At 36.3% G+C, this 27,902-nt stretch overlaps 3 protein-coding genes, 1 long non-coding RNA gene and 1 pseudogene across 6 annotated transcripts; 2 read left to right on the top strand and 3 right to left on the bottom strand.

The window, feature by feature from the left end:
* Window positions 1-193: 193 nt before the first annotated feature.
* On the top strand, window positions 194-13,339 carry LOC124445954 (UDP-GalNAc:beta-1,3-N-acetylgalactosaminyltransferase 2-like). Of its 3 annotated transcripts, none has more exons than XM_046996758.1 (6): window positions 194-271; window positions 482-560; window positions 1,969-2,128; window positions 2,245-2,301; window positions 2,446-2,572; window positions 13,316-13,339. In XM_046996758.1, the coding sequence occupies exons 2-5, from the start codon at window positions 526-528 to the stop codon at window positions 2,569-2,571; spliced, it is 378 nt and encodes a 125-aa protein (XP_046852714.1). In that variant the 5' UTR covers window positions 194-271; window positions 482-525; the 3' UTR covers window position 2,572; window positions 13,316-13,339. The 3 variants fall into 3 exon arrangements, with proteins under 3 accessions (XP_046852714.1, XP_046852707.1, XP_046852699.1); XM_046996751.1 differs by lacking the exon at window positions 13,316-13,339 and adding an exon at window positions 9,325-9,362; XM_046996743.1 differs by lacking the exon at window positions 13,316-13,339 and adding an exon at window positions 3,157-3,336.
* Window positions 3,446-4,477, bottom strand: LOC124445864. The gene is made up of 2 exons (XM_046996662.1): window positions 4,305-4,477; window positions 3,446-3,679 (listed from the first exon to the last, which is right to left on the bottom strand). The coding sequence occupies exons 1-2, from the start codon at window positions 4,422-4,424 to the stop codon at window positions 3,446-3,448; spliced, it is 354 nt and encodes a 117-aa protein (XP_046852618.1). The 5' UTR covers window positions 4,425-4,477.
* A 458-nt stretch (window positions 13,340-13,797) lies between the features above and the next one.
* On the top strand, window positions 13,798-16,775 carry LOC124445934. Its single transcript, XM_046996721.1, has 3 exons — window positions 13,798-13,896; window positions 14,921-15,112; window positions 15,738-16,775. Exons 1-3 carry the CDS (start codon window positions 13,870-13,872, stop codon window positions 16,116-16,118), a joined length of 600 nt encoding a protein of 199 aa, XP_046852677.1. The 5' UTR covers window positions 13,798-13,869; the 3' UTR covers window positions 16,119-16,775.
* On the bottom strand, window positions 15,545-26,405 carry LOC124445859 (annotated as a pseudogene).
* Window positions 26,406-26,478: 73 nt separating this feature from the next.
* Window positions 26,479-27,233, bottom strand: LOC124446046. The gene is made up of 2 exons (XR_006948330.1): window positions 26,629-27,233; window positions 26,479-26,544 (listed from the first exon to the last, which is right to left on the bottom strand). It is a non-coding gene; the product is annotated as an uncharacterized LOC124446046 (long non-coding RNA).
* Window positions 27,234-27,902: the final 669 nt, after the last annotated feature.

Raw genomic sequence — 27,902 nt, 5'->3', positions numbered from 1 at the left:
CCCTCACCAAATATTAAAAGAAAAGATGGTACAATGCTTTATGAATAAATTTCTTTAAAGTCTGTAGCAACTTGCAATCCTCCGTAGATTCTCCGGGGAAGAGAGTCGTGACAAAGAGGAAGAAGAAACTCGAATGTCGGAGTGGCAGCGATTGAAAGACGATGAGAATGAACGTTTACTTAAAGAAAGCAGAACTATTTCTGATATTCTTTTGTTTCAAATGTCGATGTTTACAGAAATCTTCCATCCCAGTTGCTTCAGTTTTCTCGTGGTAAGAGAGTGTCTGAGACTTTTATATTTTTCATGCCACTGTGAAATTTCTGGCGATAAGTGGACAGTCTCAAATCAACTTTAAACATTATTTTTGCCCAAATAACTTGCATTAGTGTATAATTCATCTCGCCAGTATCTCCTTACCTACGACATCAGTCGTCATATGTCATATTGATCTTGCTTCATGTCGGCTTTTCTTTTTAAATAGGCTCTCGGCGACTTTAAGTTTTTCCTTTGTAATGAAAACTGACGATGATTGTTTTGTTAACCTGGAGACCATCTTACAGGTTTGTGAAAGCTCTTCAATAAATAATAGAAAATACGTGTTGGTATCTTGGGAGTTGGGAGTACGTAGAGGTAACTTGGGAGTTGGGAGTACGTAGAGGTAACTTGGGAGTTGGGAGTACGTAGAGGTAACTTGGGAGTTGGGAGTACGTAGAGGTAACTTGGGAGTTGGGAGTACGTAGAGGTAACTTGGGAGTTGGGAGTACGTAGAGGTAACTTGGGAGTTGGGAGTACGTAGAGGTAACTTGGGAGTTGGGAGTATGTAGAGGTATCTTGGGATTTTGGAGTACGTAGATGTATCTTGGGATTTTGGAGTATATCAATCTGGTGGCTTAAGCGTGGTTTTTAAAATGGTTTAGATGTGGTTTTAGAGGGCTTAAGGGTAGTTTAAGGGTGGTTTAACCGTAGTCTAGGGTGAAGCGTAACTTAAAGCCTTGGACCACCTTTAAACCACGCTGAAGCTACCCTTAAAACTCCCTTAAAACATTTTACGCTACCCTTAAAACATCCTTACTCTACCCTTAAACCACCCTTAAAACACCCTTACGCCACTCTTAAACCATGCTGTGGAGATGATTTTACACCATCCCAGACCTCTCATTGAGAGCTTTGGAATGAGCCTCGTCCCGAGTCTCTACAATAAAAGCACGAGGAAATAGAAATTGCGCATGCTCAGTATAGAGTCGATTTCAACATTAATTACCTCCGGAAGTATACAAGCTGCACAGATGATTTTTGACTCAATCTAAAGATTTTACTCAATCAAGCGATTTGTAAGGGTGTCTTTAATTAAGCTTTATATCTTTAATAGTGTACCGAAGAACTTCACGACTGAAGAAATATTTGATATTTTTAGGAAATGGAAAGTCATAATTTAAAAACACGTCTAAATTGTGGTGGGAAGGTGAGTTTAGCTCAACTCCGTCAGTACACAATATTCTGTGTACGTGTTTGTAGATGTAGATCGTCCAGGTTAGTAGAGTCCTGAGAAGGACTGTTGGTGTTGATGTTGACTGAAGTTTCGACAACCTTAGCGGTAGTCATCTTCAGAGTCAAAATACTACTGCTAAGATTGTCGAAATGTTAGTCAACACCAACAGCAACAACACTTCTCAGGACTCTACTAACTGGACGATGTACATCTACAAACATGTAACGATACTCCGGTTCAAACCATCTACTTTATACTGAGTCCATTCTAAAGATTTTATTGACATAGTGAAAATCCTTTTGAGATATCATGTTTTGGGCATTAGGAATTGCCAAATTTATAATATTTTTCAAGTAAAACAGAAACGAGATTGCAAACATACGAATTAGCGTTTTCCATGCGACTAAACTATAAATAAGGTATGAGAATATGAGTTGTAGTTATTGCTTCTAAATGCAATTGCTTCTTCATATTTACAGCTTTCGTACTGATTGGTTGATCGAGAGACAGGGAAAATGGGCCGAGCCTGATTATCCGGGAGTGGCTTATCCGACATTTGCCTGCGGTGCGGGCAGCATTATATCTTCGGATATTGTTCACTGGCTGGCAAAAAACGAGAAATCTCTAAAACGTTATCAGGTATATGATAGAAAAACCACGACGAGATTACAATGTTGAAAGTGACCTCTTGATGTGTAAAGATGTAGTTCTCAGAGTACTAGATATTGACACATGTTTTTCTTTCTTGTGTAAAGGGGGAGGATGTCTCTATGGGTATTTGGTTATCAGCTATTGCTCCTGAAATTTATAAGGTAAGATCTCCTTTTCTTCTCTGCAAGTTTGTGACGGTTGTTCAACAAGATCCTTTATGGTGATCTTACTCTTACGAGCCCAGGTTCTTATGAACCAGCGGCCGAACATGTGACAGTGTTTCCTTTCTATTTCAAATACTTCAGGATGAGCGATGGTCGTGTTTCGGGGATTGTCAGATGGAAATGTTTACCTTGCCCGAGCAGGATGCCGATTCTCTTCTCTATTTATGGGAAAACTTTATGTCCTGCGGTAATCCTTGCAAATGTTGAGGTACGTTAGTTATGTCGGGGAGAGGGAGATAAGAAAAATTCCAAATCCACACAAAAAGATAGAAAAGTACAGCTTCAATTAAACTTTTTATCTTTTTTTTTCATAATTAAATCTATTTTCTCTATATTACAAATTTAATGTTTTGGCTTTTACGAACGACATTAATTTAAATTAAATAAAATCTATAGCGCTGTGTAATATCGACATTATTCCTGCTATGCAAATATTTTTGTGTTCATTAACTGCAAAACAATCGAAATAATTCCGAATAATTTTGCTAAAAATTTGCCATGCAGGTGTAAAGATTTCGATTAGCCTCGCTTATGTCCCTGCGTACTTCATGTAAAATATTTATTGCAATGCTCATTGTGTAAAGTGTATAAGTACAGACTTGACTGCGATCAAATTACGTCATAGCGTCAAATTACGTCATTAGCGACGAAAACGTCATAAAATCAGAGATAAGCATAAAATGTTTCACATTTTCTTAACGAAATGCATGTCGTTTTTTGCGTTTGAATATTTATTGTGGGAAAGGTTTAGTAAGTCGATTCGATCGTTTATAATTAACTTTCTTCTCGTAGGAGTTAATCTTTATGTGGAAACATCTTCGTGGTAGTCAAGTTGTACCACAGTTCATTGTCAAATCTCATCTTTCCTGAAACAGGATCCATAAATATTCTCTTCAGTAGAACACACGGCCATATTCCTCCAAGAATCTTTTCAATATCACGAGGATTCAACAGAAACGTTTGACATGACCGTTAAAGTTTCTTCATCGGAAACGCTACTACCGTTTGGTAGGGCGATAAAACGATCAGCGTTTTAATATCTTCTATTAAACTTCCACCTCTTTCCTCGCGGGTGAACACGCTACCGTTGCTTGTCAAGCTGTCGGCAACGTTCGACACCTTTGACCAATTTTATCGGGAGATTCCGACTCTCGACCCTGAGCGCTCTCCGTCTCGCTGTTGAATCTGGGTGACGAGTCTCGCTACTCGTGGAAATGTAGCTGTTTTCTTGTGGACTTCCTTGTTGTCGTCTCTGCTCTCGTTGTTGTTTGTATTCACATGCTGCAAGTTTCGCAGTCAAATCACGTATTTCCTCCTGTGAAAAGTGTAAGGATAATGATTTTAATATAGGAATGTCATTAATTGAACATCAAATCGGCTTATTTCATAAGTGTTAACGGATTCTTTGCTACAATTTCAATGGTTTTAATTGAGGATAATTACTCTATATTGAAGATGATAATCTCTGTAAATTGGGGATAATAATCAACTACAAGTGATAATGATCACTTTCGCGTGTTGCGTGAGTTGAGATTTTGGCAGTTGTTTAACAAAGCATATTTCACACGTTGTTTGACGTGCGCCTATAAATGGCTTAATGCATAATGTGCTGTCACAAGGAGCACACATTCAATTTTCAAGTTTTGAGAAACTGAAAGACCGTAATTGGACGTGAATACCATCACAGGGACCAAAGTTCAACTCATTTCCCCCATACCTTCCCGTCAGACCCTGGCGCATCTCACGATCGACTCGTTCTTTAGCAACTCTGCGATGATCTGACAAATCTCCCCTAACCCTCAAACCTAGGTCACCCACTTTGCAAATGGAGAGTCGTTCTTTGTATTTAAGACAATAACCATTGACATTGTTTCTTTGAACATTCTTCGAAAAATCCTCGTTTTAATCTGTACTCAAACAGTATTCCCAAAACATCTTACCCTCAGTTGTATATTCTCAGTTTCCAGACCCTCGCGGCTTTTCTCTTCATCGTTTTCGCACACCAAAGTACCGTCCTCCAAACGGTTGAGATGAAATGGTGATTTACGAAGATCCGTCATCGTTGTGGCTATAGACGAACTACCCCGAGAACGCCTTCTTTGATTTACATTGTATTTTTCAAAGTATACCTTTAAAACAGACAGGAAAAATTTAATATCGAGGAGGGCAGGTGGTATAGGTCAGCAAGTACACAGACTGACTTAAGCATTAAATGTTTGTAAATGATGATCGTCCAGGTTAATAAAGTCCTGAGAAGGACTGTTTTTGTTGTTGTTGACTGACGTTTCGACAACCTTAGCGGTAGTCACCTTCAGAGTCAGTGTCAAAATGACTCTGAAGATGACTACCGCTAAGGTTGTCAACGTCATCAACAACAAAACATCCTTCTCACTTAACCTGGACGATCATCATTAAACAACTCTCCGGGTTCAAACCATTTACTTTATTAAGCATTAAATGTTATGTACTGGAATACTTGAGTATGCTTCGAAACAGAGAAATGTCCTTTGAAAAACGCGTCGTGCAGTTTTATAACATTCATACTTCCACATTAGTCAATATGTGTCGTAATGTATCCTAAAACATTTCGTAATTTAATGAAAACGACTTCGCGTGACCTAAAGCATAACAAAGAGATAAGTATCTTCGCTGCTGCATGATTCCTTTCGATGAGAGAATGTAACCCTTGGCTAATCTCTTTTGATATTTGAAACGAACGTCCAAGACATATTTGGCCATTTGTTTACGCTAATTTGTTCACCATATGGTGTTTCAACGACAATATTCAATTTAAAGTTTTGAAAAATAAAATTTAATGAAGAAAATATAAGGCATCGAGGATAATCTGACGTGTTTATCTTCGAGAGCTCTTCAAGTTGGGCTTGGCCGTTCTATTAAAAAGCTTTTGTTCTATTTTCTTTTCGGGCTCATTGCCAATCGCATCATAACACACTTCATAATCAATCGTAAAACGCTTACTCGTTCATTGATGGAAAGCCAAAACTCAACGAAGAAAAGGTCCAGTAGATAGACGTATTGACAAAAACCCGAAGCTCTCTAGATTACAAATTTCTGCTTTTTGAGAGGTTTTAAGATCCTCTTTCATCGGCAGTAATTAATACTAAGTTAACAGTACAACCATTACCTTGAAAGCAAAGAGCAAAACCAACATAACGGTGGCAATGACATGCGTTGACAAACTGTTTACGACATACGCCACATCAGGATTGTGAAAGTTATCTAGAACAATTCTAAATAAAAGAGAATGTTGTCAAAACAATTCAACCTTTAATGCTATAACCAACAACTACAAACAATAACGACCTTATCTAACAACATTTGAGAAACTAACCTTCCTCCTCTTCCTTGTAAACGAGACAGTCTACTCAAGGCAGATTTTTTTCTCTTTTGACTTGTTTGAAAATGTGTAAGTAAAGTCAAAATTTTAAAGGTTGATGTTATTTCATGAAAGAGTAACACTAACATTCTTTTTTCAATAACATTCTTAATTCAAACTTTCTATATACACCGCCAACATTTTGCCTTACCTCAGAGATAAGAACACGGATATTATATCTACAAGTACAAAATTTGTTTCAAGTTTTAACAATTTCAGAGTAACATACATTATCAAATACCTTTCAGGATAAATTGTAATTAAGGTAGGGATGAAAAATTTTTTGTTCACATGAGAATAATATACATAGATCAAGGAATAACTGGGGATACATGTAAAATACAAATGATTATCTGAAGAAAAATACATGCAGATTATAGTCCAAAAAAACTTTTGAGTAAACTTTAGAACTTACAACAAAATCAGGAAATTAGGAAATAAAATTTGAATCACCATTTGTTCTTTGTTTGTAGTAAAAATGCTTAAAGTGCTAAAACATACATAAAGGAAATATATATCAAATAAAAGGATGTTCACCATTGCAGATTATTTGATACTTGTTTTCATATAAAAACCTTTCTTTCTAAGTGTAGCCAATTAAAATAGTCTCAATTGGTGTAATTCCAAAAAAACTTGTTCAATAGAATCATTTCAATCCTCATCAACGATTTCATGGTTTTAAGGATTATCAAGAAATATGAAAATAGATGAAATTTTAACTCGCTAGAGATTTTTAATACAAAAGTACAAACCCCATGACTACCAAAGATTTTAAGCAATCCCTGAAAATAATCACAAACTAACAATTCCAAAAATATGTAAAATCAATATTTTAAGATTAATTATGTGTATGTGTAACTCGATTACGTGGTGTAAATTGTGTGAACTATTTGTACAATATGTGTGTATGTGTTGTCAACAATTTGTGGTTATGCAGACAATAATTATTTAATTATGACTTCACAAAACCTTAGAAAGTGCTTCATATATACAGGCACTAAAGCAACATGGTTAAATGACTTTAGATTCTTGTCATACATTTAGTTTATACTACAATGTATGACTGTGGTATGTACAAATGTGGATGAGATGAAGTGTATACCTCAATAGTTATAAATAAATCAATATGCTCATTGGTTATCACAAGAATAGTTTATAGAAGCCCTACTTAGGCACAGGATGTATGGTAAACAAATTTGGGGTAATTAGAAGGTTGAGAAACAATACGTGTATTTGTACAAAAAGTTATTTTTCATGTAACAAAATATACTTCTTCAGGTTAAAATTTGGTAGAATGATCACAAACAGACTGCACATGGATTGGATTCTGCATCATAAAAGAAATTCCATGATAAATATATTGTGTAAATAATCATTACAAGTTTTAACAATATTTTGCTTGTAATTGAAGGGTTAACATCCACATGTAATAAAACAATGTAACAAGGGCTTGTAAAACATGAAGGATGACTTCACAAGGGTTTGAAATGTACAATAAACTGATATTTAAGGATGAAGACATTTTCTCCCATACCACATGAAGAACTTTACATTGAAAAATAAGCAAATACAAATTTGACATTCACTACATGCAATGTCAGATTAATATGTAACAAGTTCTCACATCTTTGACAAGGGTCTTGAAACAAATAGTATGTTGTAAGTCAAAATTTGGTGAAGTTGTTCAGACACCTTATATCCTGAAAGAGTAACACACAAACTTACTTTTTCAATAAAATCTTTGGCTTCAATACCAAACTTTCTATCATACACAACCAGATATTTTTCCATTGCTAATATGTGTTGCAACTCGGATATGGTATATCTGACAAGTACAAAATGTTGTTGGCCTGTTTTAATCATTTCTGCAGTAACATCTATTTTACATACCTTTTGAGGATCTAATTATATTATTAGGTAGGGCATCAACAAATTGCTTTCATTTGCATCACATGAGTAGCACAAGTCCAAATATATCAAGCAATAGGTGGGGATATCGATGTACAAATACAAATGAATTATGCTGAAGAAAAAAATACATGCAGATTATAGCACCAAAAAAAGCGTATTGAGTAATATCATTTAGTTGGGTATATACCTAACATTGAAATTATGGAAATAAAATTTGACATCACCATAATTGTTCTTTTGTTTGCATTATAATCATGAACAACAAAGGATTGCTGACATGATACATTTGATGCAAAGTCAAACTGTAACAATAGCCCAGTATAGTGGCCAGTGGGTGACAAATGACTTGAAAGAGCAAGTACACAGTAATTATTAATGTTCACTGTTTCAAAATATCTATTGTAATATATTTTTATGTTTGTTGAGCACATTTCTACCAGATGTTAATAAAGTTTTGCTAGACAGTGTTTCATGCATAAGCAATCAACAAGCATATTGTCAATTTATAACATTAAAACATGACTAGTGGTAAACAGTATAAAGTATAACTGTATATGTGAGAACTACTTGACTATGTTGACATGGTTGTTTGGGTTCCTCTGTAATAATAGAGATAGATTGCTTGGTAAAGATATCTTCAGAGTCCTACAAATAAAGACCATTATTTAATTTAAAATGTGTACAGACTTTTAATAAGTGTTTAAATAATGCATGCCTTCTTTAAATTACTTCAAAATTTTTAGTTATTTCTAGTGAAAGCAGTCCTACATATAACCACTTCCAATGACTTTTCATGAGAAAACAATATCAATATGTACATTAAAACTTGTGTTTTGTGGTTAACTCTTGGTGCTTGTCATAATTTTCAGCAATATCTTCACTTTGTTCATTCTACATATAAATTAAAAACCCATAAACATAGCGTATTTTTATATCTACATAGTTTTACAATATATGTAAACTTACCAAACTCCCAAATTCATTTTCTTGTTCAAAATTTGAGATTCATATGACACACTGCTATTCTATTAACATATATGACATTGTGATTAAAGGATGTAGAGAATCCAGACTTGAAATTGGAAAATGTGTCTGAATAAGTGTTTTTCCTTACACCACATTGTGGGCATAAATAAATTTGTACACATACTTTGTTAATATAACTGTGGTAATAAAAATAAATTAATATGAAATTGTGCAACCAAAAACAATAAAAAGAACACTTTAAAAATTCCTACCGCATCATCTTTTTGTGTGTTTCCTTTCCTCTCCGCGTTATTGTAATTTGACGGGAAATGGTTTTTATTCACTCTTACATCTTCTGCCTTTATAATTAGTCGATCTGTATTTCTAAACTAATATTTACAAATGCCCCAAGAGAATCTTTTATTTTATTGGCTTCTACAAATACAATACCATGTCCGACTATTTGATTGCACGAATTTTGTAATTTGATCACGTTTTATTGACACGTGTGTTTACGATGGGAAAGATGGATTGCTTAAATGTACCTAGTTGTTTAGACTACTTGAATCCATAGTTATCCTGTAATGTATACTCTTGTGAAACACCAATGAGCATACGTAGGTGTCTTCTATAACCTCTATTCTTGTTCTCCACTTCATCATCTATCCATATTTGTTCTTTTTTAGTTCTCAGCTCAACACAACCCTTGTCTGAAGTTCCTAAAACCTTCATCTACCCAAGAAAGATCTCTCGTGGTAACATGTTAGGTATGGCTAGTGGTTGGTCATCGTCATTGAGCCTTGTGACACCAGTTCAGTATACGTTAATTGTCGTGAAGACGTTGAGGAGGTTGCTAGTAAAGCGTCACCTAAACCAGAAGTTAGTTTTCATGGTATGCTAACGGATTACGCAAACGTTGTTTGAAAGAAGTTCACATCAAATGGTTATGGTCTCGTTCAATCGTCTTCTGAGAAGGTTTCATGTTCATCCTGTATCTTTCACCAAAGTTACAAATATTGAGTTTTTTATGCTTTTGAAATTGTCGTTTTATGACTATTATTTTAGAGCATAGATATTGAAGAATCTTGTGGTAGTACAGGTATTTTCAACATTTTTGTTGAAAATTCTCTAGTTTCAATTCTTCGAAATTTCTCATCTTAATTTTCATCTTTACTTTAGAATCCTTTCGATACGAGAAATCGTCGGAATTTGATACTTTATACGATATATTGAATTTAAGTTTTATAGCGTTAATAACTCTCATCTGTCCATCGTAACTTTGCTATGATTCTATGGATAAATTATGTTTTTGTATATAACAGATTATTGATGATCCTACTTCACCTGAAGGTGTTCAGCAAGAACGACGTATGAAGTTACTGTCGTTAATTAACAATATAGCCCTTGATAAAGGGTTGGATGGTCAAAATTATAAATGTCATGGTTGTTCCAGACCAATTGGAATGAGTATGATCAATGAATTCTCGACTTGTTATTTGCTAATAACTCAAATATATTTTATTTTCAAATTTCTTAGCTTAATAAATGTTATCTTTGTAGAAACTATTATAACAAAGTACATAATCCCTTTTTCCGTGAAGCCCATGGATGCGTTCGTTCATGATGAAAGAGTCATATTGTAATGAGGCTCTCGTTCATCACGAGAGAGTTATGAGTGTTACGTTGTAAAGGTAATAAATAAAAACGTATAAACATGCTTAGAATTTTTGTTATAGTTCAAAAGGCAGAAGTTGTTTGAACCTTTGAAATATCCTTGACGTTCTAGTTTTTATGAGAAGAATTCTTGTAAAGAAAAGATAAATTTTGAAAACCAAAGAATCCCGTTTTCGATCCATGCCTCCCGATACCCCGAGATAGTTGAGCACTAGAGCGTCGCATGTTAACTAAGGGAACCACATAATCCTTGTTTGTTTTCCATGAAACATATGTATGGTTTGCTCGTAATACATGAGAAACAGTAAATGGAAGAGTTAAATCAGAAAGATATAAACCGATAAAATTGGTATAAAACATGTTTAAGGTTGTCTTTATTTATAAGTGTCAGAAAAAGACAGGGTCATAAGAAGTTAATTGAAACATTGCTTGGTTTGTTTTATGAGAAGAAAACAAAAGATAAAATCGAAAGCAAAACCCCCTTCGGTCCATGCTTCCCGATACCTTCTTAAGCGCAAGGCACTAGAACGCCGCATGTTAACGTTTCGGTAGGATATTTCGGCCCCTCCATGCTATCCTACTTGGGAGATGCCAATAGCAAGCTTCCGCCCATCAGACCCTGAGATCACCTGCGATAGGCTTTGCTCAGGGTACGCAGGGAGAGTGCGGTCGCCACCGAAGTGTGGGCCCCTAAGGCACTGCATACTATATCGCACCCAGCTTCCACTGCTAGTTGATATCTACTATATGAAGTTTTAGCTTTATATATATATACCAAAATTTAAAGGCGTACGAAAGTTGTGGGATGATTGTTATCGTTACTGCGCATGCCCAGATGATTTCTTTGATAATTTGCGACTAAGTGAGTTAATTGACAAATGTAGTGCAAGTACATATAGTTGGTCGTTGTCATGACTATGAACAATTACTGAGTGGACTGCATGCTCGAGCGCATGCGCAGACGATTTCTCTATTAAATATTTACTAAGCATGCTATTTACATCAAAATTGGTGCTAGTAGATGCAATTTGTCGTTGCCATGACTATGAACTTGGGTAGCTGGTCAAGTTGACTGCGCATGCTCAATGAGACTGCGCATGCGCAGATGATTTGTCTTAAAACGTGTGACTGAGCAAGCTAATTACTCCAAATCGGTACTAGTACCTCCAGTTGGTCGTTACTATCAGCTTGGAGAGATTGTGGAGTTGACAACGCATGCTCAGACTCTCAATTAATTTGTGACAGAGCGAGCTCTGAAATTGGTGCTTGTAGATGCGCTGAGCAAGTTTTCCATCATATATTTTTGGCATGCATGTGAAACTCGTCAACACTTTGTTACGGCACTCGAAATATCCGTGACAACCTTAAAAATGTTTTTTATTTTTCTCTACAACTTTATACTTGCATATTGCATGTCATATCCAAGCTTTCCTTTGATTTGACGGGAAATGGTTTTTATTCACTCTTACATCTTCTGCCTTTATAATTAGTCGATCTGTATTTCTAAACTAATATTTACAAATGCCCCAAGAGAATCTTTTTATTTTATTGGCTCTTCTACAAATACAATGCCATGTCCGACTATTTGATTGCACGAATTTTGTAATTTGATCACGTTTTTTTGACACTTGTGTTTACGATGGGAAAGATGGATTGCTTAAATGTACCTAGTTGTTTATACTACTTGGATCCATAGTTATCCTGTAATGTATACTCTTGTGAAACACCAATGAGCATACGTAGTGTGTCTTCTATAACCTCTATTCTTGTTCTCCACTTCATCATCTATCCATATTTGTTCTTTTTTAGTTCTCAGCTCAACACAACCCTTGTCTGAAGTTCCTAAAACCTTCATCTACCCAAGAAAGATCTCTCGTGGTAACATGTTAGGTATGGCTAGTGGTTGGTCATCGTCATTGAGCCTTGTGACACCAGTTCAGTATACGTTAATTGTCCTGAAGACGTTGAGGAGGTTGCTAGTAAAGCGTCGCCTAAACCAGAAGTTAGTTTTCATGGTATGCTAACGGATTACGCAAACGTTGTTTGAAAGAAGTTCACATCAAATGGTTATGGTCTTGTTCCATCGTCTTCTGAGAAGGTTTCATGTTCATCCTGTATCTTTCGCCAAAGTTACAAATATTGAGTTTTTTATGCTTTTTGAAATTGTCGTTTTTATGACTATTATTTTAGAGCATAGACATTGAAGAATCTTGTGGTAGTACAGGTATTTTCAACATTTTTGTTGAAAAATCTCTAGTTTCAGTTCTTCGAAATTTCATCTTAATTTTCATCTTTACTTTAGAATCCTTTCGATACGAGAAATCGTCGGGATTTGAGGTACTTTATACGATATATTGAATTTAAGTTTTATAGCGTTAATAACTCTCATCTGTCCATCGTAACTTTGCTATGATTCTATGGATAAATTATGTTTTGTATATAACAGATTATTGATGATCCTACTTCACCTGATGATCCTCACGCTCTTATTTCGCTATCTGGACTTTAACACAAGATCACGAATATGAGACGATAAAGACAAATTCCGGTTACAAATACAGGCGCTGCGTCAAACCGTGGTTCACTAATGCCTTTGAAATCGGTAAAGTCCTTTTATTATTTTGCTTGTAAGCTTTTTTTACAACTGTAAGTTTTTACTCTCCTAAGACTATAGGCACGACCACAACTGATAATCGCCAGGTTGGTATAGTTTGAGAAGGACTGTTTTTGTTGAGTTGATTGATTTGGTGTAGTCATCTTCAGAGAGTTTTGACTCTGAAGATGACTACCGCTAAGGTTGTCGAAACGTCAGTAACAACAAAACAGTCCTTCTCAGGACTATACTAACCTGGACGATCTACATTTACAAACATGTAACGATACCTCGGGTTCAAACCATTTACTTTGATAATCCCCAGTTTATCTATGGTGAAACTTGTTATAATTCCCATGTATTTTCTTACTCTCTGAGACTAAATTTTGTATCCCTTTCTTCTTTCCTAGGCGAGGTTTTATTTCTGCTGTGGGTGTTTGGCTTTGTATCCGTGTACGAAATGCCCTCGGCGTACAACGAGAGCAAGTACATCGCCTGGTGTATATATAACACTCTGTTTGTTAAGATCGTAGTTGGTCTTCTGAGGTAAGGCAAAATGTTTGCATCGGTGTTACTGTCATTTTTCATGAAAGGTTGAATTGTTGGAATGTTATTAAACAAAAAGAATGATAGATATAATGTTATAACCAAACATTAACGACTTATCTAACAACATTTGAGACTTTCTCTCTTAAGAGACAAGTCTACTCAAAAGCAGAAGGGCATAAAGGCTCTCTGCCTTTGAGTAGACTTGTCTCGTTTACAAGGAAGAGGAGTGGAAGGTTAGTTTCTCAAATGTTGTTAGATAAGGTCGTTATTGTTTGTAGTTGTTGGTTATAGCATTAAAGGTTGAATTGTTTTGACAACATTCTCTTTTATTTAGAATTTTTTTCTAGATAACTTTCACAATCCTGATGTGGCGTATGTCGTAAACAGTTTGTCAACGCATGTCATTGCCACCGTTATGTTGGTTTTGCTCTTTGCTTTCAAGGTAATGGTTGTACTGTTAACTTAGTATTAATTACTGCCGATGAAAGAGGATCTTAAAACCTCTCAAAAAGCAGAAATTTGTAATCTAGAGAGCTTCGGGTTTTTTGTCAATACGTCTATCTACTGGACCTTTTCTTCGTTGAGTTTTGGCTTTCCATCAATGAACGAGTAAGCGTTTTACGATTGATTATGAAGTGTGTTATGATGCGATTGGCAATGAGCCCGAAAAGAAAATAGAACAAAAGCTTTTTAATAGAACGGCCAAGCCCAACTTGAAGAGCTCTCGAAGATAAACACGTCAGATTATCCTCGATGCCTTATATTTTCTTCATTAAATTTTATTTTTCAAAACTTTAAATTGAATATTGTCGTTGAAACACCATATGGTGAACAAATTAGCGTAAACAAATGGCCAAATATGTCTTGGACGTTCGTTTCAAATATCAAAAGAGATTAGCCAAGGGTTACATTCTCTCATCGAAAGGAATCATGCAGCAGCGAAGATACTTATCTCTTTGTTATGCTTTAGGTCACGCGAAGTCGTTTTCATTAAATTACGAAATGTTTTAGGATACATTACGACACATATTGACTAATGTGGAAGTATGAATGTTATAAAACTGCACGACGCGTTTTTCAAAGGACATTTCTCTGTTTCGAAGCATACTCAAGTATTCCAGTACATAACATTTAATGCTTAATAAAGTAAATGGTTTGAACCCGGGAGTATTAGTTTCGATGATCGTCCAGGTTAATAAATCTGAGAAGGACTGTTGTTGTTGACTGACGTTTCGACAACCTTAGCGGTAGTCATCTTCAGAGTCATTTTGACACTGACTCTGAAGGTGACTACCGCTAAGGTTGTCGAAACGTCAGTCAACAACAACAAAAACAGTCCTTCTCAGGACTTTATTAACCTGGACGATCATCATTTACAAACATTTAATGCTTAAGTCAGTCTGTGTACTTGCTGACCTATACCACCTGCCCTCCTCGATATTAAATTTTTCCTGTCTGTTTTAAAGGTATACTTCTTGAAAAAATACAATGTAAATCAAAGAAGGCGTTCTCGGGGTAGTTCGTCTATAGCCACAACGATGACGGATCTTCGTAAATCACCATTTCATCTCAACCGTTTGGAGGACGGTACTTTGGTGTGCGAAAACGATGAAGAGAAAAGCCGCGAGGGTCTGGAAACTGAGAATATACAACTGAGGGTAAGATGTTTTGGGAATACTGTTTGAGTACAGATTAAAACGAGGATTTTTCGAAGAATGTTCAAAGAAACAATGTCAATGGTTATTGTCTTAAATACAAAGAACGACTCTCCATTTGCAAAGTGGGTGACCTAGGTTTGAGGGTTAGGGGAGATTTGTCAGATCATCGCAGAGTTGCTAAAGAACGAGTCGATCGTGAGATGCGCCAGGGTCTGACAGGAAGGTATGGGGGAAATGAGTTGAACTTTGGTCCCTGTGATGGTATTCACGTCCAATTACGGTCTTTCAGTTTCTCAAAACTTGAAAATTGAATGTGTGCTCCTTGTGACAGCACATTATGCATTAAGCCATTTATAGGCGCACGTCAAACAACGTGTGAAATATGCTTTGTTAAACAACTGCCAAAATCTCAACTCACGCAACACGCGAAAGTGATCATTATCACTTGTAGTTGATTATTATCCCCAATTTACAGAGATTATCATCTTCAATATAGAGTAATTATCCTCAATTAAAACCATTGAAATTGTAGCAAAGAATCCGTTAACACTTATGAAATAAGCCGATTTGATGTTCAATTAATGACATTCCTATATTAAAATCATTATCCTTACACTTTTCACAGGAGGAAATACGTGATTTGACTGCGAAACTTGCAGCATGTGAATACAAACAACAACGAGAGCAGAGACGACAACAAGGAAGTCCACAAGAAAACAGCTACATTTCCACGAGTAGCGAGACTCGTCACTCCAGATTCAACAGCGAGACGGAGAGCGCTCAGGGTCGAGAGTCGGAATCTCCCGATAAAATTGGTCAAAAGGTGTCGAACGTTGCCGACAGCTTGACAAGCAACGGTAGCGTGTTCACCCGCGAGGAAAGAGGTGGAAGTTTAATAGAAGATATTAAAAACGCTGATCGTTTTATCGCCCTACCAAACGGTAGTAGCGTTTCCGATGAAGAAACTTTAACGGTCATGTCAAACGTTTCTGTTGAATCCTCGTGATATTGAAAAGATTCTTGGAGGAATATGGCCGTGTGTTCTACTGAAGAGAATATTTATGGATCCTGTTTCAGGAAAGATGAGATTTGACAATGAACTGTGGTACAACTTGACTACCACGAAGATGTTTCCACATAAAGATTAACTCCTACGAGAAGAAAGTTAATTATAAACGATCGAATCGACTTACTAAACCTTTCCCACAATAAATATTCAAACGCAAAAAACGACATGCATTTCGTTAAGAAAATGTGAAACATTTTATGCTTATCTCTGATTTTATGACGTTTTTCGTCGCTAATGACGTAATTTGACGCTATGACGTAATTTGATCGCAGTCAAGTCTGTACTTATACACTTTACACAATGAGCATTGCAATAAATATTTTACATGAAGTACGCAGGGACATAAGCGAGGCTAATCGAAATCTTTACACCTGCATGGCAAATTTTTTAGCAAAATTATTCGGAATTATTTCGATTGTTTTTGCAGTTAATGAACACAAAAATATTTGCATAGCAGGAATAATGTCGATATTACACAGCGCTATAGATTTTATTTAATTTAAATTAATGTCGTTCGTAAAAAGCCAAAACATTAAATTTGTAATATAGAGAAAATAGATTTAATTAAGTGAAAAAAAAAGATAAAAAGTTTAATTGAAGCTGTACTTTTCTATCTTTTTGTGTGGATTTGGAATTTTTCTTATCTCCCTCTTCCCCCCCCCCCGACATAACTAACGTACCTCAACATTTGCAAGGATTACCGCAGGACATAAAGTTTTCCCATAAATAGAGAAGAGAATCGGCATCCTGCTCGGGCAAGGTAAACATTTCCATCTGACAATCCCCGAAACACGACCATCGCTCATCCTGAAGTATTTGAAATAGAAAGGAAACACTGTCACATGTTCGGCCGCTGGTTCATAAGAACCTGGGCTCGTAAGAGTAAGATCACCATAAAGGATCTTGTTGAACAACCGTCACAAACTTGCAGAGAAGAAAAGGAGATCTTACCTTATAAATTTCAGGAGCAATAGCTGATAACCAAATACCCATAGAGACATCCTCCCCCTTTACACAAGAAAGAAAAAACATGTGTCAATATCTAGTACTCTGAGAACTACATCTTTACACATCAAGAGGTCACTTTCAACATTGTAATCTCGTCGTGGTTTTTCTATCATATACCTGATAACGTTTTAGAGATTTCTCGTTTTTTGCCAGCCAGTGAACAATATCCGAAGATATAATGCTGCCCGCACCGCAGGCAAATGTCGGATAAGCCACTCCCGGATAATCAGGCTCGGCCCATTTTCCCTGTCTCGATCAACCAATCAGTACGAAAGCTGTAAATATGAAGAAGCAATTGCATTTAGAAGCAATAACTACAACTCATATTCTCATACCTTATTTATAGTTTAGTCGCATGGAAAACGCTAATTCGTATGTTTGCAATCTCGTTTCTGTTTTACTTGAAAAATATTATAAATTTGGCAATTCCTAATGCCCAAAACATGATATCTCAAAAGGATTTTCACTATGTCAATAAAATCTTTAGAATGGACTCAGTATAAAGTAGATGGTTTGAACCCGGGAGTATCGTTACATGTTTGTAGATGTACATCGTCCAAGTTAGTAGAGTCCTGAGAAGTGTTGTTGCTGTTGGTGTTGACTAACATTTCGACAATCTTAGCAGTAGTATTTTTGACTCTGAAGATGACTACCGCTAAGGTTGTCGAAACTTCAGTCAACATCAACACCAACAGTCCTTCTCAGAACTCTACTAACCTGGACGATCTACATCTACAAACACGTACACAGAATATTGTGTACTGACGGAGTTGAGCTAAACTAACCTTCCCCACCACAATTTAGACGTGTTTTTTAAATTATGACTTTCCATTTCCTAAAAATATCAAATATTTCTTCAGTCGTGAAGTTCTTCGGTACACTATTAAAGATATAAAGCTTAATTAAAGACACCCTTACAAATCGCTTGATTGAGTAAAATCTTTAGATTGAGTCAAAAATCATCTGTGCAGCTTGTATACTTCCGGAGGTAATTAATGTTGAAATCGACTCTATACTGAGCATGCGCAATTTCTATTTCCTCGTGCTTTTATTGTAGAGACTCGGGACGAGGCTCATTCCAAAGCTCTCAATGAGAGGTCTGGGATGGTGTGTAAAATCATCTCCACAGCATGGTTTAAGAGTGGCGTAAGGGTGTTTTAAGGGTGGTTTAAGGGTAGAGTAAGGATGTTTTAAGGGTAGCGTAAAATGTTTTAAGGAGTTTTAAGGTAGCTTCAGCGTGGTTTAAAGGTGGTCCAAGCTTTAAGTTACGCTTCTACCCTAGACTACGGTTAAACCACCCTTAAACTACCCTTAAACCCTCTAAAACCACATCTAAACCATTTTAAAAACCACGCTTAAGCCACCAGATTGATATACTCCAAAATCCCAAGATACATCTACGTACTCCAAAATCCCAAGATACCTCTACATACTCCCAACTCCCAAGTTACCTCTACGTACTCCCAACTCCCAAGTTACCTCTACGTACTCCCAACTCCCAAGTTCTCTACGTACTCCCAACTCCCAAGTTACCTCTACGTACTCCCAACTCCCAAGTTACCTCTACGTACTCCCAACTCCCAAGTTACCTCTACGTACTCCCAACTCCCAAGTTACCTCTACGTACTCCCAACTCCCAAGTTACCTCTACGTACTCCCAACTCCCAAGATACCAACACGTATTTTCTATTATTTATTGAAGAGCTTTCAAACCTGTAAGATGGTCTCCAGGTTAACAAAACAATCATCGTCAGTTTTCATTACAAAGGAAAAACTTAAAGTCGCCGAGAGCCTATTTAAAAAGAAAAGCCGACATGAAGCAAGATCAATATGACATATGACGACTGATGTCGTAGGTAAGGAGATACTGGCGAGATGAATTATACACTAATGCAAGTTATTTGGGCAAAAATAATGTTTAAAGTTGATTTGAGACTGTCCACTTATCGCCAGAAATTTCACAGTGGCATGAAAAAATATAAAAAGTCTCAGACACTCTCTTACCACGAGAAAAACTGAAGCAACTGGGATGGAAGATTTCTGTAAACATCGACATTTGAAACAAAAAGAATATCAGAAATAGTTCTGCTTTCTTTAAGTAAACGTTCATTCTCATCGTCTTTCAATCGCTGCCACTCCGACATTCGAGTTTCTTCTTCCTCTTTTGTCACGACTCTCTTCCCCGGAGAATCTACGGAGGATTGCAAGTTGCTACAGACTTTAAAGAAATTTATTCATAAAGCATTGTACCATCTTTTCTTTTAATATTTGGTGAGGGAATATTAGTGTTTGGCACTAGGCTTTAAACTTCATATGAGTCTGCACAGTCCATTTGACAAATTTTTCAATTTCATAGTCATGGTAACGACAAGCTGGATCTATTTTCATCGCTTTCTGAGTGATTAAATCGTTTGGTCACATAAATGTACGCAAAATCATCTGAGCATGCGCAGTACGCTTGGAAATGCGCAGTACAAGCAAAGTCTATTTGACCAATTGTCTGAGTAAACGATCATGGAAATGACCAACTGCATTTATTAGAATCAATTAGGAGTAGATAACTTGCTTACTAGCAAATTATTAAAGATATCAACTGAGCATGCGCAGTTCACTTGACAGTTTTTGACTTCATAGTTATGGCAACGACCAGCTGCATCTACAAGCACCGAATTTGAAGTAAATAGCATGCTTAGTAACAATTAAATGGATAAATCATCTGCGCATGCGCAGGAGCATGCGCAGTACATTCGACCAATTGTTTATAGTCATGGCAACGACTAACTATATGTACTTGCACTATATTTGTGGCAATTAGCTCACTTAGTCGCAAATTATCAAAGAAATCATCTGGGCATGCGCAGTAGTGACTTTAATAATACCGCAACTTTCGTAAGCCTCTGAATTTTGTATATATATATAAAGCCAATATTAGGTATAGTAGATGTCAACTAGCAGTGGAAGCTGGGTGCGATATGTATGCAGTGGCTTAGGGTCCAGACGTTTCGGTCGCGACCGCACTCTCCCTGCGTACCCCGAGCAAAGCCTATCGCAGGTGATCTCGGTCTGATGGGCGGAAGCTTGCTATTGCATCTCCCAAGTAGGATAGCGTGGAGGGCCGAAATCTCCTACCGAAACGTTAACATGCGGCGTTCTAGTGCCTCGGCTTAAGCAGGTATCGGGAAGCATGGACCGAAAACGGGGTTTTTTGCTTTTGAATTTAATCTTTTTTTTTGTATAAAAAGAAACTAGAACATTCAAGGATATTGCAAAAGTTAAAAAAAATTACTTTGGGGCAATGCGTGGGCTACAACAGGAGAGGCATTCTTCATTAAAATTAAACTAAAATTGAGAAGAGGCTTACTCCCAAACAAATGCTAGCAACAAATCCACTTTACTGCTGAGGATATTTTGTTTCTTTTTCAATGTGCGCAGAAAAAAATCCAGTTAAGAGCAACTGTTGCATCAAATTTCTCGTTGTTAACCGCGAAAACGAAGAAGTCAGTACGTACGTAATGTAGCATAAAAACACCTACTGTAAAGTCGATACATGAACGTTCCAGCCCCATCCACGCATCTAGCATCAGGAATTGATTCCTCGACTTCGGGAAAGACGGCGAACTCGTTGTTAATCCGTCTTATCTAGGAAAAAAGAGTAGGTTTGGGTTAGTATTCACCATAGATTTGTAACTGTAGCCAACAAAATATAAAATTATTTAACATTGAATTGGAAAACCCTTTATATACGTTCTAGTAGATTAGTAATGCTTGCAACATCGATTAAGTAACCAATTGTTTATTAATACACATGAATTTGCTACATCAAAAGCGAAATAAAGCCTCGTGCTCAAGAATCTGTTGTAAAATAAACAATAAATATCCATTGAAAAACTTGTATTTAGCAATATCGTAAAATGTCAATAATTTAGTCCAAATATCGATAAGAGGGCACCGAAGAAAAACATTTATTACTGGATAGTAATTCTTTCGGAGAAAATCGCTTCACTTGCTCTAAATCATAACATTCACCTCCGATTGGCTATGACATAAAACTTCTTTATGGTTTTATACCTTGTGTACATTGAAATAATCCTTCCGTTTTCAATGTTGGCAAAATACTCGCATTTTCTGCATCGAGAACTTGAACATTTTACGTTTTCAGACACGACGCTGCCCTTGAAGTCCTATAATGGCATTTGAAACGTACCAAATGTTCAAACTCTATAGAAAAGTTCAAAGTCATAATTAACTTTGTGACTAAGCTTCAATATCTTACATGTTTGTGCATGTAGATCGTCCAGGTCAGTAGAGTCCTGAGAAGGACTGTTGGTGTTGATGTTGACTGACGTTTCGACAACTTTAGTGGTAGTTATCTTCAGAGTCAAGTGAGGAGTAAACGTCAGGTTTGCCATATTTGTTATCTGCTTGCAGACGTTTACTCCTCACTCGACTTTGAAGATGACAACCACTAAGGTTGTCGAAACATCAGTCAACATCAACACCAACAGCCCTTCTCAGCACTCTACTAACCTGTACAAACATGATAACGATACCCGAGCTCAAACAATTCACTTGAATATTTTGATAAATTATCGACTTGTTACTCACCTTTGGCAAAATAAAGTTTTCAATTGCTTTAAACGACGAACCGTTTTCTGTTGTACCAGGGTCTTGGAAAGAGAAATAAACAGATATAATTTCGCTCTGAAACGAGATAAAACAATTTAGATCAAATAACTTGTAAACGGTATTTATAAACTGCATGGTTTAACCTTAGTTGTTCTGTCGTAGAGTCGAACAGAAGAGTTTCTTTTTGAATTCAACGATGATAAAGAGATGCCAAGACGAGTCAAAATAATGGGACGGATGATCTGTATAAAAATAATTGTATTGTATTGCCAACCCAAATTTTACTCCTGAAGCCAAACAGACACTTTATGCAACAGGTTTCAGACTTTGTTCAGAAGGTCCCAAAGTTCAATGCAACAGTGTCCGTTGAGCAGTTCTTAATGGCTACAAATAACTAACTAATACTCACATCAAAGTCCCATCCGATAGATCCACTGTGAAAATATCTCAAATTTTCTTCATTTGGTCGTTTGTAAGCAATTACTTCATTTTCGTAGTCTAAACATCAATATGACAAACATATAAACACGTTTGATCATGCACTCGTTCCAGCCTCTATGACGGTAAAATCTCCATGAGAGATAGCAACACATATTTCCATCAAGACTGTCTGATCTTCGCTACAAATACATACAGCAATGATAAATTCGCAGCAGTGGCTGATTAATAATTACGGAGCATGTAGGCTAAGGCAAAATTACGAGGCCTGGTGATATTTAATCCCTCCACTAAGCTCAGTCTCTTGACAACGTTTGCGTTCTTTACGTTCCTTTGCCTTTGCATTTCCTAGCTTGCGTTTGTAACACATAGTGTGAACGATACAAAAGAAATTAATAGTTCAAAATAAACTTTAAAAATTATCAAAACAGTCTGCAGAAATAGGGAAATCCTCGTCAGTTCTTAGCCTCGCGCATTTAAACACTAGATGGTACGAAAGTCTTTTTCGTCGATATTCAATCGCACGTACGGTTTTCAACATCATAAATGGTCTAAAAACGGCACTTTTAGCAAGTTCCAAGCAGCAAAAAGTAAAAACTAACAATGTCTTGGTTTACTTTTCGTAATGAGTAATCCGCAACTGATTAACTTTAAATATCACATGTATAGTAGGTTATGTTCGACGTTTGTAAATATGTGCCTCGTTAGTTTATCGCCTGCATCGAGATTCCAACGTCATATTGTTTTATATCGGCTTTTCCAGGCGCCAAACCTCACAACTATCAAATCAAAAGTAAATTTTCAAACTTGAGATTCGATTTTCTTTCTTTCGCATTTGTAAGGATCAATCCTGAACTCTGGAGGAACGTAACATGCATTATTTGAAACGATGAACTTCACCAACACTCTAAAACAACAATGGAATAGTAACCAACACTTTATTTTTCAGATTTAGTCATTGTACTTAGTTATATCACTGGTACAATTTTTTGCGACAGAAACGGTTGTTGGGAACTCTGGCCAAAAACCACAGCAAAGAAAGGGATATTTTAGGCAAGTGTACCGTGAACCGTTATTTCTTGTGAATATTCGAGTTTAGCCTCAATACAATGACGTTAGTCAACACAGTTAAATTTATCATATGACAAAGAATGCAGTTTGCATGAGTTGTTCTTGTGTAGAACAAAACTGATAAACGAAACTAAAGACCTTGCTGTTGGTATATTCAATAGGCCATCATAGAAACGCAAAACGCTACACTACTTAAAGAATGGCGGTCAGCTAAAAATGTCCAATTCGATTCTACGTAGATCTGACAATTGCTAAAACGTTACTCATATCGGTAATCAGATTAGTTTACCAAACATTTCACTGGTATTGAAGACATACGTTGTAAACGTTCTCTGGTATTGAAGAAATACGTTGTAAACGTTCTCTGGTATTGAAGAAATACGTTGTAAACGTTCTCTGGTATTGAAGAAATACGTTGTAAACGTTCTCTGGTATTGAAGAAATACGTTGTAAACGTTCTCTGGTATTGAAGAAATACGTTGTAAACGTTCTCTGGTATTGAAGAAATACGTTGTAAACGTTCTCTGGTATTGAAGAAATACGTTGTAAACGTTCTCTGGTATTGAAGAAATACGTTGTAAACGTTCTCTGGTATTGAAGAAATACGTTGTAAACGTTCTCTGGTATTGAAGAAATACGTTGTAAACGTTCTCTGGTATTGAAGAAATACGTTGTAAACGTTCTCTGGTATTGAAGAAATACGTTGTAAACGTTCTCTGGTATTGAAGAAATACGTTGTAAACGTTCTCTGGTATTGAAGAAATACGTTGTAAACGTTCTCTGGTATTGAAGAAATACGTTGTAAACGTTCTCTGGTATTGAAGAAATACGTTGTAAACGTTCTCTGGTATTGAAGAAATACGTTGTAAACGTTCTCTGGTATTGAAGAAATACGTTGTAAACGTTCTCTGGTATTGAAGAAATACGTTGTAAACGTTCTCTGGTATTGAAGAAATACGTTGTAAACGTTCTCTGGTATTGAAGAAATACGTTGTAAACGTTCTCTGGTATTGAAGAAATACGTTGTAAACGTTCTCTGGTATTGAAGAAATACGTTGTAAACGTTCTCTGGTATTGAAGAAATACGTTGTAAACGTTCTCTGGTATTGAAGAAATACGTTGTAAACGTTCTCTGGTATTGAAGACATACGTTGTAAACGTTCTCTGGTATTGAAGAAATACGTTGTAAACGTTCTCTGGTATTGAAGAAATACGTTGTAAACGTTCTCTGGTATTGAAGACATACTTTGTAAACGTTCTCTGGTATTGAATAAATACGTTGTAAACGTTCTCTGATATTGAAGACATACGTTGTAAACGTTCTCTGGTATTGAAGAAATACGTTGTAAACGTTCTCTGGTATTGAAGAAATACTTGTAAACGTTCTCTGGTATTGAAGAAATACGTTGTAAACGTTCTCTGGTATTGAAGAAATACTTTGTAAACGTTCTCTGTATTGAAGAAATACTTGTAAACGTTCTCTGGTATTGAAGAAATACGTTGTAAACGTTCTCTGGTATTGAAGAAATACGTTGTAAACGTTCTCTGGTATTAAAGAAATTCGTTGTAAACGCGACAGGCCAATTTGAAACACTGTTCTACACTTTACCTTCACAAATATTGTGTTTGCTGTAACGTTTCACACGCTAAGTAGCTCTAATTGAATACAAAAACACTACAGCTACCCTCAAGAAATTCAGTGTTTTCCTGTGTTTACCTTTTATTTAGAGATGAATGTCGTCTTGCATAGCCAACCCATGATTCACGTAAACTTTGCCTCAAATCAAAGTTGCCGCGCGATGAAAGTATTCCAACGACCAAATCATAATGAGAATAATTCTCTGCTGTCAAGAACATTATTTTAAAACATTAAAGAAAACAAGTGGAAACACAAATACAAAATGGACTATGTAGGATAAAGTTTTTAGATAACATGGTTAAATAACACTAGCGAAAGTTTCAATAAAAGATCACTCTTGATGAAAACATAAGACTGGAGTATATAAGGACTCAAGATTCAACATCAGATCACTCCTGATGAAGACACTAGACTGGAGTATATAAGGACTCAAGATTCAACATCAGATCACCCAGATGAAGACATTAGTCTGGAGTATATAAGGACTCAAGATTCAACATCAGATCACCCTGATGAAAACACTAGACTGGAGTATATAATGACTCAAGATTCAACATCAGATCACTCCTGATGAAAACATAAGACTGGAGTATATAAGGACTCAAGTTTCAACATCAGATCACTCCTGATGAAGACACTAGACTGGAGTATATAAGGACTCAAGTTTCAACATCAGATCACTCCTGATGAAGACACTAGACTGGAGTATATAAGGACTCAAGATTCAACATCAGATCACTCCTGATGAAAACATAAGACTGGAGTATATAAGGACTCAAGATTCAACATCAGATCACTCCTGATGAAGACACTAGACTGGAGTATATAAAGACTCAAGTTTCAACATCAGATCACTCCTGATGAAGACACTAGGCTAGAGTATATGTAAACTCATCTTTCAAAAACATATCGTTTATACTCAAGATATTAGATAGACGTACGACAATCTATAATGTCATATAAATCACGATAAAAAATCTGGTCCACGGAGTCGACATGCTATCAGTCAGGCAACAAACAAAGATGAGATAGCTGTACAAACCTGTATTATCGCAGCAAAGCTTCAAATCTTTAACAACAAGATGATTATGGATGTATAACACGAAAATAGCGATCAATATTAGTAAAGTTGGCTTAAGGATGTCATTTAATGTAAACATAAGTTGAAATTAAACAGTTACAATTAACTATAGCGTATAAATATCTTTCCCTATGTAAAATAATCTATACATTATCCTCAATAACGAACTATACACATTGTTGCATTTTAATATATACGAACTTTGACCTCGGGTGTGTTGCGGAAACGTCATGTAAGGAGTCTTAAAGCATCAATATAAATTAGCAAACTTTGTGATCTATGTTACTTATTGAACTTAAATTGAGCAATACAAAAATCTTAATCTTCAACAAAACATATCCAAAATATTACTATGAATGTATAAAAGTATACAATCGCTAAAAGATCACGTTTGCACGCTTTTTCTTCACCAACTGAGCAAAGATTCTCTTTTCTTTGAACTGCTTGTCGACAACCATTGAAAGATTATTCAAAAACTCTTCTAAGGTTATCGTTTGCGCCTATTACGTAGGTTTGAGGGACAATATAAGTACATGCATGTACAACAAAGAACACGGGTGAAGGCTTTAATTCGTATTACTTACTTTCGAATACAGCGCATGTGCAAGGAATGGTAGTTTACGAAGAGTTCGACCACTTAGTTGATAACTTTTCTAAACAAGAAAATGAGAGAAAGAATACTTCGTAGGTTTATCACAGTGAGACGCTTGACTGCTCCTTGCAAGTTCAAAGGAGAAGGGCCTCCCAAAGAAACCTAACCAAAAGTCAACCAATATTCGTGATTATTTGAGAGTGGTCCATTACTTGATAACTACTGACTACGATAACAAAGAAAAAACATCTTTACGCCTTAAATGTAGATGTAATACAAAGTTAAATTTTATTTATGTTGCAAGTATTAAGACGGTATATTTTAAACCTCAGTCCTAAATTATTTGAGAACTCATCTGAACATGCACAAACAACTCAACAAACTGTTCGAGTTTACAATCATGGCAATGACAAACAGAACAAGCTTGCATCCTTCTGTGGTTCACTTGGTCACATATTGGGAAATCATAAATTTCAATTATAATGAGGAATTTAGTCATTTAACAAATTTTTCATATTCATAGTGATGGCAACAACAAGCTGGACCTATTTTCATCACTTACTGAGTAATTAATCGCTTGGTCACAAAAATATAAGAAGATCATCTGAGCATGCGCAGTACGCTTGGCATGCGCAGCACGCTCAAGCATGCAAAGTCCACTTGACCAATTGTCCGAGTTGATAGTCATGGAAACGACCAACTACATTTACTAGCATCAATTAGGAGTATATAACTTGCTTATTAACAAACTATTAAAGATCTCAACTGAGCATGCGCAGTTAAATTGATTGGCTGCCAATGTTCATGGTCATGGCAACGACCAATTGCATCTACTAGCCCCGATTTTGAAGTAAATAGCATGTTTAGTAACAATTTAATGGAGAAATCATCTGCGCATGCGCTCGAGCATGCGCAGCCCACTCGACTAATTGTTTATAGTCATGGCAACGACTAACTAGATGTACTTGCACTACATCTGGGGCAATTATCCCACTTAATCGCAAATTATCAAAGAAATTATCTGGGCATGCGCAGTTGTGACTTTAATAATACCACAAATTTCGTAAGCCTCTAAATTTTGTATATATAAATATAAATCTATAGCTTCATATAGTAGATGTCAACTAGCAGTGGAAGCTGGGTGCGATATAGTATGCAGTGGCTTAGGGTCCACACTTCGGTGGCGACCGCACTCTCCTGCGTACCCCGAGCAAAGCCTATCGCAGGTGATCTCGGGGTCTGATGGGCGGAAGCTTGCTATTGCAT

Source organism: Xenia sp. Carnegie-2017, unplaced genomic scaffold (assembly GCF_021976095.1).
Source record: "Xenia sp. Carnegie-2017 unplaced genomic scaffold, XeniaSp_v1 HiC_scaffold_11, whole genome shotgun sequence".
NCBI lineage: Eukaryota > Metazoa > Cnidaria > Anthozoa > Malacalcyonacea > Xeniidae > Xenia > Xenia sp. Carnegie-2017.
The sequence above is the reverse complement of the archived record's forward strand: the minus strand, read 5'-3'. Positions and strand labels throughout refer to the sequence as shown.